General features: G+C 32.3%; 1 protein-coding gene across 1 annotated transcript in view; it reads left to right on the top strand.

The window, feature by feature from the left end:
* Window positions 1–13,025, top strand: part of Pdk (pyruvate dehydrogenase kinase) — a 21,152-nt gene extending 8,127 nt beyond the window's left edge. Inside the window, exons 2-7 of the mRNA XM_011498123.1 lie at window positions 8,293–8,500; window positions 8,879–9,063; window positions 11,192–11,356; window positions 11,635–11,813; window positions 12,101–12,325; window positions 12,746–13,025. Of these exons, the coding sequence (XP_011496425.1) occupies window positions 8,293–8,500; window positions 8,879–9,063; window positions 11,192–11,356; window positions 11,635–11,813; window positions 12,101–12,325; window positions 12,746–12,934 (1,151 nt within the window). The 3' untranslated portion in view covers window positions 12,935–13,025. The remainder of the gene's footprint in view (window positions 1–8,292; window positions 8,501–8,878; window positions 9,064–11,191; window positions 11,357–11,634; window positions 11,814–12,100; window positions 12,326–12,745) is intronic.
* The last annotated feature ends 4,110 nt before the right edge of the window (window positions 13,026–17,135 follow it).

Raw genomic sequence — 17,135 nt, 5'->3', positions numbered from 1 at the left:
GGGTCCTCCGCCTCCCCCCCCCCAGCCCCCACCCCCCACCCCGCTCCGCTCCGCTGCCACAGTCGTCGCCCCACCATCTCTCCACCTCGTGCTCGTTCGTTCGACCATTTTGGAATTAAGTGTGCCGCTCGGTCATTGACATCAAGACCGTATAACGTCCCGTGGCAAACTAATGTGAATGCGACTGTGAGACGCGTTTGTCGTCTCGTCGCGGTGCTCTCCTCCCCCTGTACCCCCTGCCTACATCCTCATCGTCCTTCTACAGCCGGATGTTTTTGCCGCTCCCGTAACAAATACTCGCGAAACTTGTTTACGATCGAGAGTCGTGCTAATTAATGCGCGCCCGACGATGCGCCCCGAGCTTCCTTTGTCCAGCTGGATTATCGCTCACGACGATTATCGCACGTTTGAAGATAAAGAAGCCGTTAGGCTGGAAGGGAGAGCGCGAGAGTCCTTCGCTCGGTCGTTCGCCCGATTGAGAGCGAACGATCGCGCCGTGGAAAGTTACCGGCCTAAAGGACTATTTCTCGAACGCTCGCATCCCCTTGGCTTTTTCTTACCTGGCCGGATTGGTCGGATAAATAATCTCGTCTCCCAAGTGTCTCTCATCTCCGCTCTCCTCGGCTCTCCGATGCCGATCTTGCCAACGCGGTGCCGTCGGCCATAGCTACGCATCCTCTCGATGGAATTTCTTCGTATGGCTCTCCTGGCTTTCATCTCGTCGCCTGTAATTTTCAATAAAATCAATGGACGCGGTAAAGTTCAAAGCTTGCAAGTCCCGCCGAAATTTTGCTACTTTTATCTTGAGTGGCCTAAGAAACTAGGACATTGCCATGCTGTATGCCATGTAAATAGAGCCTTTGAAAATAAATGTCGCATAAAGCTTCGTGACATTGTGACGCGGGAAATGAAAGTGTTTATCGCAATATGAATCGGTGATAATTTTTTTTTGCGCGCGTTAGTCAATCGAGGCAATCGCGGGGGTAGGTAGGACATGTCAAAATCCTCTCATAATTCCGCATACTAAGGATTAATTTCAAGTAAATATCGTTTACAAACTCGTGAATGAATTACGACGACTCGTTTCATCATAATGCCACAATGGCATGATTATTATTATTATTGGCTTTAATATTATAATGCCCGCTCTTTAATCCGTGAGACTATTATATTTGTTTACTAATGCGAAAACGTAAATAAGATAAATTTTGAAACGCTCGTAGGCACGCTTCGATAAATACCGTTTGAATATTAATCGGCCGGACGTTATTTTTATAAAAACCGTATAGTTAAGCGATAAAATCATATTTTTACGCAACTACGAAAAAGATCCAAGATAATTAAATAGCAGAGAAAAAATGGCGTGCCTCATTGCCTGCTAAACTAAATCGTTAAACGTCAAACTAAATTACCAATGATGTATTATAATTTATGTAAACATGAATATTTTAATAATAAACGTATGCCAATCCCATTCATTACAATTCCCATTACATGCGTACGAATGAAATTGGTAAATTTAATTTACAAAAATCTTCGATTATGACGCGCATATTGTATACATCGCGTATACTTTGAATTGTAGTAGTAAAATCCTAAATAAGGACTTTGTTTTAATGTTGAAAAAATCTTTACGAAATGCCAAAGTACGAGTGTTATTATAATCTTAACTATTAGCGTCGAATCTTTCATCCGACATGTCACTTATAAAAATAACTTTAAGTTAAAGAAACTTCCTCGACAAAAGGGGAAAAAATCAATTGAACATTCGGGGAATTGATTGGATAAATTTTAATGAAAAAATTTAATAATCTAACGTTTAGATGTAATTGAAAATTTTTTAATTGTCGTTCGGCTACGTGAAATAGAGCCCCAACAGAATGCGTGTGCGCGCGCGCGCGCGAGTTACAGTTTATGCATTATAATCGTTCTATGCAATAGAAACATAAGTCTTGAATAGATGAAAAAATTATACTTTATCTCCAATTGCGTTATGATAAATAAATCCTATTTGCACAGATGAAATCATTGAATTTCAAGAAAGCGAAGAGAGGCTCGTCAGTTACGAAAGCCCATCGATCGTATATTAATTTATAAGCTTCAACAATGCGGCTAATTACATTCTAGCGTCATTGTATGCGATGTACGTGACAATTGACACGTCAGCAACCTTTCAAAATGTACTTGTTTTTTTTTTTTTTTTTTTTTTTTTTTTTTTTTTTTTTTTTTTTTTACACTGTGCTATCAATAATTGAATAAAGTCTTTGCACAATGTGACTGAATTGTGTACGAGTCGCTTTCAGACTTAATAAATCACGAGTTTAAATAATGACTCCAACTCGATTACTAACTTTTAAACATTTAAATATGTTTGGCTTACCATTTTCAAAAGAAAATACACACACCGCGTTTACCTATATTATTGTGTACTTGTGTGCGAGTGGGTTTATATTTCATATAATGCAAAAGCTAATGTTTTTATAAACTTTATTTGTTATGCCGAGACGGAACTAATATGTCCAGAAATATTAAGAAAACTAATGTAGTTAGCTAATTGGTATTATTCTTAGTCCAAATAAAAAATGTAAATACATAATTCACATTACTTTATAAGATAAGATTTTTTTAGAATTATTCCAATTTTTTTTCTTTCCAGTTTTTTTCAGTCCTCTCTCGTTTTCCTTAAATAAGTGTAATAATTTTCTATAATTCGAGAATGTATTTATTTGCCAATTGTCAGATTGTATTATTGGTAAGGAGCTTGAGCGTCATATTATAAATATTAAACGATGTTTTTCGATTTAATATTATCAGCATTGATGAATTTAAAAATTAATGCCTTTATGTTGAATGTATTATTGAATTCAAAATTCATCACCAATTAAACGCCATTTATTTACGTGCGTGATTAATTATTCGTAATGTCAAGTCGTTATTGCATTACAAGATTTTTTTCTTGAATCATATACATTCCAGTCAGTTTAATTCAACAAATATCATATTAGCAATTTTAAATATTTTTTAAATAAATATTTTTTTTTTTTTTTTTTTTTTTTTTTTTTTTACCATAAAATTAAAACTCAATAGGACGGATAACTTTCGATATAATATTACTGATACTTCTACTTTCTCTCTCTCTCTCTCTCTCTCTCTCATCTCTATTAAATTTGACAAAAATTATTATTGTAAGTAATATCGCTTGTTTATAATTGCTCATTGAACTGAAATTATAAACGAAAAAGAGAGTATAACCATATAATTTTCAAATGTTTAATAGTTTGTAGCATTTATATTCGTTAAATAGAGATATTTTTAAGACATTGATGATTTATTAAAATGTCGTCTAGTATGATAATTAAGATAAAATTTTAATTTTCTATTTCTTTTCGACGTTATTCAACGAGACTTTATTTAAAGTAAACGAGTCTGTCCTTTCATTATTGTATTTCGTAATAATTTGTTGTGTCTAGAGCCGTGGATAGTACAATAAAAACAATTTTCACCAATTTTCACAAGATATTCGTATGATTTCCATGTTAACTATAGCTCGTGCTTTGTTTTAAAATAATTTATAACGACTTTATCATTACGGTTTATGATAAGCTGGAAAGTAATTAGTTTAAAAACGCGCATACATTTTATAATTAAATTTTTAATGAAATTGACAATATCTCAAAAAGTATAATTTGTCCAATCATCGATATATGCTCGATAGATCTTATTTACAAACTGTCTTTGGGCTTTGCGTTAAAAATTTCCAAGAATTATTTTAATTACAATATAATATCATATCATTTGTTCCAACTTTATTATACGCAAGATAATGATTACGTAAGCTTAGAATGTTTTATGATAAGATAATTAAAAAAAAAAAAAAAAAAAAAAAAAAAAAAAAAAAGGAAACAAAATAGAACACTGCTTTTCAAAATTACGAAAAAAGTGTTCGTCTCTCGCTCTCTCCTCTTGAAATTCTTATTTTATCTCACGAATGACGGCCGCCAGCCTTTTCTTAAAGCCAAGTGAAATTGATATTTCGAATAATTCGTAGCGCCGAGAGTTGTCGACTTAATGATAAACGCTCCGCCAGCATTTCCTCGACTCGATAAACCTCTTATAAAATAAATATACGAAATTGAACTTTCTATTTGCATTTGAGAGCGCGTACAACAATGCGACACGTACTAATATAGATAAATTATGCACCGTCTGCATCCTGTTATGATCGTCGTCATTAGTTAAAGAAAATTGATAATAATGTTAAAACATTCTTGTGATGCGAGGGAATTAATCATTGGGGGCTTCGTTGGCTGTGCGGCGGAAAAAGTGGAGAATAATTTATTGACTACTTGTTGCACTGCACAATGAATATGCCGTCGCCCCGTTTTTGTAAATCCAGTCCCTAATCCCACACAAGCCTCTCGCCAAATCGAATTGTCATTAATTAGCGCGGGAAGCGCGGAAGGACCCGTGCCACTGACCAGGAACATCGTTCATGGCTTTCTCGCGTCACGGATTCTCCTCAAACTGGACTTATTCACACCTTATCGTGTCCTCCGCCACGACACGATCGAACGCTCGTGGCTCGTAAAGCAGAGGTGGATTAATAGCTCGTGACGCAATTTTCCGGTTCGAGATACGAACGTCCGCTATCGGGTTGTTGCGTTGTGAGGCGGTGTTGCGTGTTAAAGTGTTAGGTCCGACCTCTCCCGACGGACGAGGCTAACCATCAAAACATCCCCGAGGTGATGTCGCCGTCGCCTCCACGCTCCTTTTGCACCGATAAGCAGTAGCTAAATCATAAACGAGTGCCGAATTTTTCTATTTTACTCGTTGTTCGCCTCGCTGCGCACAATGATCAATCGAGATGAACTACAAAACCGTTCGAGTCTCTTTAACACGAACGAACATGGCGTAGCGGAATGTGCCAATTCACGATCGTCGTTTCAGCTACTTTTTCTAAATTGCTTTCTCCTGCTTTTTTTTTTTTTTTTCTTTTCATCTTTATCTTTATCTCTTTTAGTTAATATCATTCTAATCAATAATAACAACAATAATAATAATAATAATAATAATAATAATGATAACAACAACAACATCAACAATAACAACAACAACAACAACAACAACAACAATAATAATAATAACAATAATAATAGTAATTAGAAGAGGAATTCTCGGTTGTTTGATAATAATAGGAAAATCGCCTAATCGATATATGTATTAAAAAATAAAAAAAAACTTCAAATTATATATTAATGCAAAATGTCAATTTAATAATCCTCCATCATTTATTAATCCCCTATAATTATTAATAGCATCACGTTATTTAAAAATCCGTTAAGCTTAATATTGTCCACTTAACAATGCACTTCCTCGTATAAATAATTCACTCTTGCCGACAATTTCCAACTCAATTCGAGCTTATTATTTAATGTAATTGTTAATGTACAGTACATCAATCGCTAATTGAAATACAATTTTATATTTATAAAGAATTTTACGGGCGGGTAATATATATATATATATATATATATATAATATGCTTAATATCCTCATCTATAATTGACATTTTCCTGGTGCTTTCAATAATTCGTACAACAATTTTAATGTTTTTATAACTTTTCTACATTAATTCAACGCAATAACGTAAAGTATCAACATTATTATAATACGTTTGTCAATATAATTAACTTATAATATTGCTTAAAATGAAGTTGTATTTTAAATTTAGATGTCTTCAATTATCATTTAATACGGTGTGCTTTATTCCTCTTTCTTTATCTTATTCTATCGGCATTCTAAACATTCGTAATACTTCGGTTAATTACTTTTTATTTGAATAAAGAATCCTATTATAAGCACGTTTTAAGAATTCTTTAAATGTCGTATATTACATCGAGGCATAAAAGCGGCTGTCCGACCTCTCTACACATTATTATTGATTTCATCCCTTCCAATGCAGTTATTATGTTTCTCGTGCATTAGATTACTCAACGCTTGTAACAGCGTTCGAGTCAATATTATTGTAATAAATATTATCACGAATAACAACGTTTAAGATTTAAAAATTAAGTTGTGACGATGAGCACAATATGCGTGCTACGAATGCTCCGTGCTCTATGATCTATGATCTATCCGGGCACACACATGCATATTAATACAAGCAGTCACGTGTGTGCGATTAATACAGTTAATTACCTACGTTTATATATATAACGTAAACAAAAAATAGTAGAAACGAGATTTCTTCTATTTTTCAACTCATTCCTTTTCGATACTGAATCTTTTAAAGAAATAATATGAAAATATCTTCTAAGACGATAGGGGATGCCTAAAAAAGTACTTAATAACAATAACATATAATATTCGACTATTTTAGTGTGTTAATGTACGTTCAAAATATCAATTATCAATAATTATCAGCTTCATTATATCTTTGTATTTTTCACATTAATATGTACAGTTTTGAGACTAAACTTTATCTTAAGAACTTTGTAATACTTCAAATTCAATTTAACACACTAATAACTTTTTTTTTTTTTTTTTTTTTTTTTTTTTTGTTACTTTTTTACGAGCGATAAATAATTTGCAATTCATTAACAATATACGGCGTAAGTGAATTTGTATATAGAGATACTTGAAGTCGAGAGCACTTATTTTAAGATTAACGCTCGTTATATTCTCTTTTGTGCAACATTTGTCTGTAGATATAAGTAATTAATTTTGAGAATCTACGTACGCGCAATTGTTCTTCCTCTTTGTTTTATCCGCATACTATCTGCATTGCCATCATTATTTTCGCAATAAAACACTTATTTATTCGACATTAACAATAAGGCAACAAATTGCTATATTATAGATGAAAATTGTTAGACTTTAATCATTACTCATTACTCTTAAAGGCAATAAGAAAATTTATTATTACATCGGCATGTAACTGGTCGGTCATTTAAATAATGACAAAAAGTTTATAGTTTTTCCTTTACCGTGCGATACTCAACGTTAATCCTGAAAACATATACGAATAACCTAATTCAAAGAGAAATTTCAAGCTATAGTTCTTTAAAACTTTCATAATAAATTATCTATCTGCCTTGTGGACGTACGTGAGTGTGCATAAGCTTATAATGGCCTCTGTTTAATAATAAAATAACAATAATGATAGAGCCAAGCCTATAAGCCTCCTTGTTCGCGAATCCATATTTCACAATTACAAATAATATATCCAAAAAATTCAGTACATCGCGACTTTGAGCAGATTAATTAATTATCTTCGCTATCTCTGTCGTAAACATATATATATATATATATGTAACTAAATGTTAATCATTCGTTATTGCATGTGTGTTAGAAAGTTATGTAAGAAAGTAGTGCTGTGAAATCTTGTTTACCATATAAATAAGTTAATGCTTAATATTCTATATTCTTAATGTATGTTGTAAAGTAATTAAAATGACATTATTCAGGCTAAATATTCAGTTTTCTTATACGACTCTCTCAATTTACTATTAATGCTCATATTCGCTTATTTATTTATTAATTTTCTTTAAATTATTGCAAACTTGCAAATATACATTAACAGCAGTGTATTTTTAAAAGGAAAATCGATGCCTCCTGAATCACCACTCATTTATTCATTATTTATTCATTATTCTCAATTATTTCTAGCAAATATTAAATTGCATTACAATTTCCGTACAAAATAACGTGCAAAAATTTTGATTTAAATTCTAAAAACGTCTTGGCTACGAATACGAAATTTAATAATTTTTTTTTTTTTTTGGACCTAGAAAGTATTAGCAAAAAAGAAAAATCACAATTAAAGACACTTTCAATTATACTAAAGTATGCGAACAATTGCGAACAACCCACCGCCGGCGAAATAAATGACGTAATTAGCTTAATTTGTAAACTATTAAGAAAATCTGCGTTTAATACCTTGATATTATTTCTCTCAATAAAATCAAGAGATTATATTAAAAATTATGAGATACGATCATGCTCGTATCAGACCTCGACGTCAATCATTTATATCGGAGATATTTAATATTTAATTTCGTTTATTTTGGTGGAGCAGGATAAAACTGTATACGACGTTGTTACTTAATACATAATTATGTAACGACTTGGGATCGTAATATTATTTCTAATTTTATAAGCGATATTTTGCAATGACGATTGCTCCGCCCTTATTATCACTAATATCCACCGCCTTGGAATACACTAGTTTTTTGGAAAATATTTTTTCGTAATTATTTGCTCTATTACTAAGACGATTTGCAATTCTTTCAGGACTTAGTGCGTGCGAGAGAAAATCTTTCATCTTCTTACGGAAGGAACTTCCAGTGCGCCTGGCCAACATTATGAAGGAGATACATTTGTTACCGGAAAATCTCCTACGAATGCGGAGCGTGGAAATTGTCAATGATCTCTATGCAACGTCATTCGAAGAAATTATTCTTTTCGAAAAGGCCGACGTGAATGAAAATACTTTGGATAGGTAAGTATTTCTCATTTTACCTAAATCACAAAGATCTATATGATTTTCTTTTTTTTTTCTTTTTTTTTTTTCTTTTTTTTTCGTTTTGACACACGTTGCTAATTGTATTAATTGCAAGATACTAAGAACTTAAAAAACAATTCACCTTGCGAAAATTTTGAAGCGATTTTTCGTATCTTTACGTTGGATATCATTGATCGTCGATTAATATTTTTATTTTTCACTAGTGTCAAGGGACATTTTAGCCGTAGTGTTAACGCGATAAAATACACTAGGCTCGCATGCTAATGAAATTGAACTATTCTAGTGAAATGGGGATGCTGCGATGTGGAAAAATGCACCCATCAACGATAATATCATAATTTTATTTGATTGCAGATTTTGTCAAGCTTTAGTGAAGATCAGAAATAGACACACGGACGTCGTGCAAACGATGGCTCAGGGGGTTTTGGAGTTAAAGGAATCTCACGATGTCGATGTACAGACGGAAAACAGCATCCAATATTTTCTCGACCGATTTTACATGTCTCGTATTTCAATAAGAATGCTCATTAATCAGCATAGTAAGTAAATTGCAATTTAACAGCGTCTTAAAGCGCCGATGTAATGTGTGTGTGTGTGTGTGTGTGTGTGTGAGAGAGAGAGAGAGAGAGAGAGAGAGAGAGAAAGAAAGAAAGAAGAATGTTCGTTACGACTGCTTATTTCCTTAGATCCTATATACTTGCGTAGTCCTAATACGATAAACTACACTCGACATTGTCAAATCGATTTTCCCAATTCGCTATATCGAGATACAAATTCTTAATATTCTTAATGTACATAGTTGTGACTTTATTCTTATATTATAAATGTCAATTGTTCGATATAAAGTTCTCCCCATATCTGCAACCTACAAATTTTTAAGTTTCCGAACATTTTCGTTCTTAATCCTATTAACCATCCGTGTAAAATTTTTTATCAATTTCGAGTTAACTAAAGGAAAGCTGAACAATCGTAAAGATGACAAATTTCTGAAACAGACTGGAAAAGACTTTGTTATATTATATTTTTCCTTCGAATATTCCGAATCCATGTCTCGGCTTTTAAAAATCGACAGGGTTGTCGTGCTGTACCAGGACTTATCTCCCAGGCTCGGCGAAGGGGAGGTGAGCCCCTTCTTCAATTCGTGAAACTTTTCTACTCTTATTTTCTACCTCCAATGTCTATTCGTTTATCTACTATATCTCTCCACTCGCACACACTCCCCCCCCCTCTCCCTCCCCAATCCCTCCCTCCACACACAAACACGCGCGCACGTACGTTTATCTCTGGCCGTCGTCTTCATATGCGTGTTGCGCATATCCGTGCGCGTCTGTTCTTCTTTGTTTTTGTCTCGAACGGCATATTATTTGCTTATTTTCTTTATTTCTATGTATTCTAAAACACGTTAAATTTTTAACAAAAATTATGAACGAAATTATCGGGCTCCAATATTAAAATACATTCTTCTTTTTTTTTTATATCACATATGAACAGTGAATTTTCATTTAATACAACTATGAATTTGAGATAATACGAGATAATACCTAACATGCTCAGCTAATTAATGATTATTTCTATGATAAACGAGTCTTTTACTACTTGTATTGCATTGTACATAATTATAATTGTATAATTGAAGAACGAAGGAAGAAAAGAAATTTTTTTCAAATTTTACGAATTGATTGTATGCGCAAGACGGTACGATTAAAAGATAAAACTTTCGCTTCAAATGTAATTATTTTCTTATAAAATTTATCTTTATAGTATTAATAGGAATATCAAAGTCTTCAATCGATACATTTACATTATAAGACAAGCATATTGTAATGTGCGATCGGCATATAAATCTATAGATCCTCTAAATAGATTAATACAATGATTTTGATGAAATTAATACCGAGACATAATCCAATAAATAATTTTATTTCTGTAAATATTTATACTTTGTAAGTATATAGAAATTTTTCAGATTTCTTCCATTATTCGGAATATCAGTCAACGATTGTTTAATTTTAAAATCCGCTGCTTCTGGCTCGAGCGTTTGCAATGGCATTTCTTTAAACATTTATAGGCATTTATGAAAGTTTGAGAAACAGCATAGAGAAACACACGAGAGAAAGCTTGGAGAATATCCAGTTTTATGTTCGAAAGGAACGCCATAAGAACGTAATGAGAGCGCATTCTTTGCAAATTATTTTACAATTGAAAATAAATTTATCGACAATTATTGATTAACAATGTAGAGAAATGAATAACGTAATTTTCATACTCGCGATGTACTTGTTCATTCTGAAGATTATAATGAAAATTTTTTTCATGCCCTTTCTATATGCTACATTAATTTTCAACTTTAAATTTACCAAATGTATTTTATTATTATTATTATTATTATTATTTTTTTGTTCCTTTTTTTTTCTTTTTGCTATAAAGTAGTATTTCGATTGTTATTATTATTTTAATAACGATGACGCTGACGGTGATGATAAAACCAAGAAGAATAACGACGACTATAATAAAAATAACAATATATATTATAAATATGAAATAGGCTCTGTGTGTGTGTGTGTGTGTGTGTGTGTGTGCGCGTGCGTGCGTGCGCGCGTGCGTGTGTGTAAAGTAGAAGGGACTCGATGATTATTAAAAGCTAGAATAATATCATTTGTATTTTAGCTTTGCTGTTTGGCGGAGTTCTAGATTGCCACAACCGACATATCGGATGCATAGATCCCTACTGTGACGTCATCAGCGTCGTCAAGGATGCCTACGAAAATGCACGATTCTTGTGCGATCAGTACTATATGGCAAGCCCCGAACTTGTATTTAATCAGCATAATGGCAAGTATTCAAAAAAACAACAACAACAACAACAACAACAAATTAGTTATTTAATACGTAGCGAAGCCAAAATTTGACCTTATTATAACGATAAAAATATATTCGTTTATTTTGAATTTTTTTTGAATTTTTTTTTTTCTTTTTATTTATTATTTTTGTTATCACGTAATTGCACCACTCGGTAACTTTGTTTAAACAGCGTAAGCTAATTATTTTTCAGTTAATGCTCGGGATTGGCATATGAATTAATGTTACATTATATATTTCTCTTGCTGTAGAGATGGAACAGGGAAACGAGACGAAGATAGTATATGTGCCAAGCCACTTATACCATATGCTCTTTGAACTTTTCAAAAATAGCATGAGAGCAGTAATGGAACACTGCGGTTCCGATGCCGACAAATATCCAGGTTTGAAGGTCACTGTCGTTCGCGGGAAAGAGGACATATGCGTCAAGGTAGGCGTTGTTTATGCGCGCTTTTGCCGAGTCTCGCGTTAATAAAGTCTTGATATATCAATTAATGTGTACGCGTGTGCGTGCGTGCGTGCGTGTATATATATATATATATATATATATATATATAATTTATTTTTTAAAATAAATTTTTTTATTAAAATAAGTTATTCAAAATTTCCTTACCTATTATCCTATACGTATATATAGGTATTTGTAATAAGTAACGTTCTTCGCTACTTTCACGATTTTATGGGATTTCAATGTACCTTTCAACGTCGAATTTGCAGATGTCCGACAAAGGTGGCGGTATTCCTCGCTCGCAGACGGACAATTTATTCAAGTACATGTACAGCACTGCACCTCAGCCCAGTAAATCCGACGCCCACACGGTGCCGCTCGCCGGATACGGTTATGGTCTTCCAATATCACGACTCTATGCCCGATATTTCCATGGGGATTTGATTCTGCTGAGCTGTGAAGGCTACGGGACCGACGCCATTATTTACCTCAAGGTTCTTACCATACTTTATCAAATAATTATCATATTTGCATAGAGCATGGCCGATTGCATCGTTACGATATAACGCTCCTACGGAAGTCTGGCATAATGAGTCAAACGATCATCCGTCACAATTAGCGTTCGATCGAAATTGTTGTTGTTGTTTTTTTGATTTTTTTATTTTTTATTTTATTTTGTTTTGTTTTGTTTTGTTTTGTTTTTTTTTTCACTAAGCTTATCAACAACCATACAATTGTATTTTATGGCCATCGAGTTGCACGATACACGAATATCCTAAAACTTGTATTTAAGAAATGATCGGTTAAATTCCATCGACCACCAATTGACGTATAGCGGGAGAGGATGGATGTTAGGCTTGGCTTTCTTTGATCCTAAAATCCTTGATTTTTGTTTTCTCAAACTTTTTTTTCAGGCATTGTCGAACGAAGCCAACGAACTACTACCCATATTCAACAAAACATCGTCAAAGTTCTACAGAGCATTACCTTCCAACGCCGACTGGAGCAGTCAGTGTGGCAACAGCATGGCAACCAGGCAATTGCCAATGAACCAAAAGCAAGGCCACCGGCTGCCCAATGGTTTACAAGCGACTCAATGCTAGCAGAACGCCAGCGATATGGTTGTTCATCCAGAATCGTTAGACTGACTGAAGCGTTTATTTATAACCTTGTATTTACACCATTTTTTTTTTGTTTTTTTTTTTGTTTTTTTTTTATTGTTTTTTTTTTTTTTTTTTTTGTCTTTTTACACGCACACGCGCGCGCGCAAGCAAGTACTCGCGTATCCATACTTATAAGCTGTGTTGGATAATTATTGTTTTGCTCCGGTCTGGTGTCAGGGATACAACTAATTGACGGTAAAACTTTTTCCTCGTTGCTTAAGCGAAGCTCAAATGCTCGGGAGAAGTCATTTACATAGAACAAGCTTTCATCTTTTTATTTCGTTAAACTTTACGAGGTGTTGGAGTAGTATATAGTACGATTAATCGTATATGGGGAATTTTTAAATCTTCGTCCGATAAGTTTAATCAATTTTGAGGCATAATAGCGTAAATTGTTAAAAATTATAAATTTTACGTGGGTGCGTGGGTGCGTGCGCACGCACGCGTGTGTACTATGATATGTTTCAAATAACCGATAAAATGAATAATAAAATTGTGCAATTTGTAAATGGAAGTGTCTTGGATCGGTGATTTGTTGATTGATCGATGAAAATTATTTACTGTGATTGTAAAAAATATTCGTTTATGCTGAATAATCGTTGTACGCGTTTGAATGCAATAATGGAATTTTTTGTCGACTGCCTAGTGTAACTGTTTGTACGTCCTAAGAGAACTGGAGGGAATAGTTTTGAAATGCAAGAAAAAAGATTATTTTATACTTTCGAAAAATACATGAATTTCAAACCGATTTAAATACAAAAAAAAAAAAATAATAACAATAATAATAATAATAATAATAATAATAATAATAATAATAATAATAATAAGAAAAAGAAGAAGAAGAAGAAAAAAAAGACGAAGAAGAATATACGATTAACGATGTCATTTGTAGAAATAATTTTTAGGAATAAATTCGTTGTAAAATATTTTATCGTAGATAACTAATGGAATTTATCTTTATATATATTTTAATTTGAGTATAATTATATCTACCGTTAATATTATGCAGCACAAATATTTAAATTTTCAGTTATTAGCTTTATCATTTTAATTGCTCAATAAAATAAAGTAATATAAATTGTTATCAATCGACGTTCATGATTAATTAGTAAAATTAATTATGAATGCTTATAATCAATAAATAATAATGAATTATAAACAATGTTAATTAATGAAGTTATTAAATCATTAATTAAGTGATCGATATAATGAGATATATGAGAAATAAGAGTAACAAGGTAAAGCATACACTTTTTATATAAATGTGTAAATGCAAGGATCATAGCATTAAGGAAATAGTCGCTCTGGAAGCGATATTTAAAAAAAAAATTTCAATCCCTTGATTTAATACACACACATCCACACACACACGCGCGCGCGCGCGCGCGCACACAAAGTATACACATACGGTTGTCTCTACCTGCGTGTGTTTATATACAGCACATACGTGTTTACACAAGCGCGCGCGCGCTCAAATACACACGCGATAATACGAATCCCTACAAACATATTGTATATCGAAAAAGAATTATATTTTGTATTAGTAGTAGCAGTTGCAAATTTTAAATTGACGTTATTTGTAAAATAAATTCTAATTAGTACCACTAAAGATTTTTCTAAAACAATTCTGACTACAATTAAAACAACTAATAATGAATTTAGATCTGTTGAAAGAAATGAGGAATCGAAAAAATAAAAAACGAACGAGAAAGGAATAATGCGTCATGAACGCATTATTTCAATTTATTGATGTAATTGAATTTAATTTTTCTTCATACTACGCGCCATATATATATATATATATATATATATATATATATATAAGTGCTGCGCGCTAAAATTATTATGTACATAAAATTAAATTATGTATATTTTGCGTATAAGTGTACAAAACTATGTTTTTAATGAATTCCTTATTATCAAAAATGCATCGTGAAATTATTCTTCCTTAATCTTATTAATAATCTCACCACATAGTTTAACATTAAGCATTCTAAGTTAATTTTCTAAAAGTAGATTAATAATTTTTTAAAAAGTATCATTTTCAATTACCTAATTGATTATGAATTCAACTTTGCCATTATCATTATTATTATTATCGTCGTCGTCGTCGTCGTCGTCATCGTTATTATAATTATTATTAAAAAAAAAAAAAAAAAAAAAAAAAAAAAAAAAAAAACTATCCGTTTGAACGAACCATTGTATCGAAGTTTTTGTCAAACTTACCAACACCAAACTCTCATATAATTTCGTCGTACTTTACGCATTGACGGAATTAAAACGAAGAAAAATAACTAAAGATCAAGCAGGCTCTCGCATATTATATTTAAATGATCCTTTATTACATTAGATTATGTTCTTTTAATGTACAATGAATTTCACCAGTAGTTACATTTGCGGCTTAAATAATTAAAAATTGGCAATAACAAGAGAGTCGTTTTATAAAATAAGTTTTTTCATTAACTTACACGAGGAGCAGCTCCTTACCGATTACAACGAATAATAAAAATATATATATATATGCATACTTAAAAAATTATTCAATGATAATTTTTTCACGTATTATTCTGTCGTATGTCAAAATCTAATATTGCAAGTTATTTTCACGATTCGATCGTATGTTTATTTTAGCTATTCGTAAGCTAATTCTTTGCCTCATCTCGACACACATCGTGCATCTTAATTTTTGTTAAATCTCTTGCTCTTCGAACCCAACTCTAGGAGAAAATATTTATATGTTTGTGTTGTTAGAGTGTATGCGTGGGCATAAACAGGTTTCGCGCGAACCAATCGACATTGGCGTTGGCGGCGTATGCTACTAACTATGTACAGCGCGGCAGTGATTAAATAATTTCTATTATATATTCTACGTAATAAGGAGTGAAGTCGGCGAGTTTACTTTGGACTATTTAATTGCATCGATCGCCATCGAAAGTTTTACGCGTTTAACCTGCTAAATGACGCGCCTCGTCCCTTACTTTGCCGTATGCCGTACTGTCGCCATCGATGATGCAGCGTACCTGACTTTCCTCAAGCTACAACCAACGCTTTACCCAAAAACTTTCACTTCTCCTATTGCCTTGATTGAATAACTCAAGATTGAAACTTGATCATTCATCGAATTCTCTGGATTAATCAGATTGTTTGGAGCTTGGCTTAGGTCAGAGGAAGAAAAAAAACGTATCGACGTTTCCTAAGTTAAATATACAGATAACGATGGGAGAGGAGGATTTTTTTTTTTTTTTTTTTTTTTTTTTTTAACTATCCGCTTTGCTTGTAAAAATACCTCTGAAAAAAATAAAATAAAATAAACATAATAATGGTAAAAAGGAAGATTATTAGTACAAAATAAGATTGGAATATTTATAAAAATATTTATTTGTTAATTAAAATTTATTTTCAATTCCAATTGTCATATAAATAATGGCTGTTTCTTTTTGTTCCTTTAAAAAACAAATATTAGCACGTACTTTTAATTATTTTCAAAAAAAAAAAAAAAAAAAAAAAAAAAAAAAAATTAAATAAATAAATAAATAAATTTCTATAAGCTCGTTATGCCTCGGAACACTTATTTTCATTTTAAAACACTTGGACTTACTTAATCGCACGTTTATGGATTTTCCATTTATTTCATGGGAACGTAATTGTCAAGTGGGCGGCCTTGTGGCGTTGCAATTAGTGTCCGTGGTGGATATTTAGCCGAGGGGCAAATATTACGGAATTGTAAATAAATTTGTAAATAAAAGAAGAGACAAAAGAAATAAAAAAGATAAAAAAAAAATAAAAAAAAAATTAAAACGAATCGTGTGTGAGAGGGAGAGATAAAGTTTTCAACGATTCGAAATTGTCGAATTTATGATTTTCGGAAAACCACTAGTGTCGCGTAATGTGAGATAAAATTATTATCATCGAATAATGAAAATAAGACGGGAGGGGAGGGAGGAGGGTAAAAAAAAAAAGAAAAAGAAGAGAGAGAGAGAGAGAGAGAGCAACGACTTTGTTGCAAAGGAATTTCAGAGATATTTTTAAATACAAAAACAGGAAGAATCTTGTTGATAGGGTACATGTCTCTCCGCCTTCAATAAGCAATTTTTGATTTTATATTTATTCATATATATATATATATATATTTTTTTTTTTT

The sequence above is a fragment of the Ceratosolen solmsi genome, unplaced genomic scaffold (genome assembly GCF_000503995.2).
Source record: "Ceratosolen solmsi marchali unplaced genomic scaffold, CerSol_1.0 scaffold14, whole genome shotgun sequence".
NCBI lineage: Eukaryota > Metazoa > Arthropoda > Insecta > Hymenoptera > Agaonidae > Ceratosolen > Ceratosolen solmsi.
Note: the sequence above shows the minus strand (reverse complement) of the source record. Positions and strands in the feature narration are given on the sequence as shown.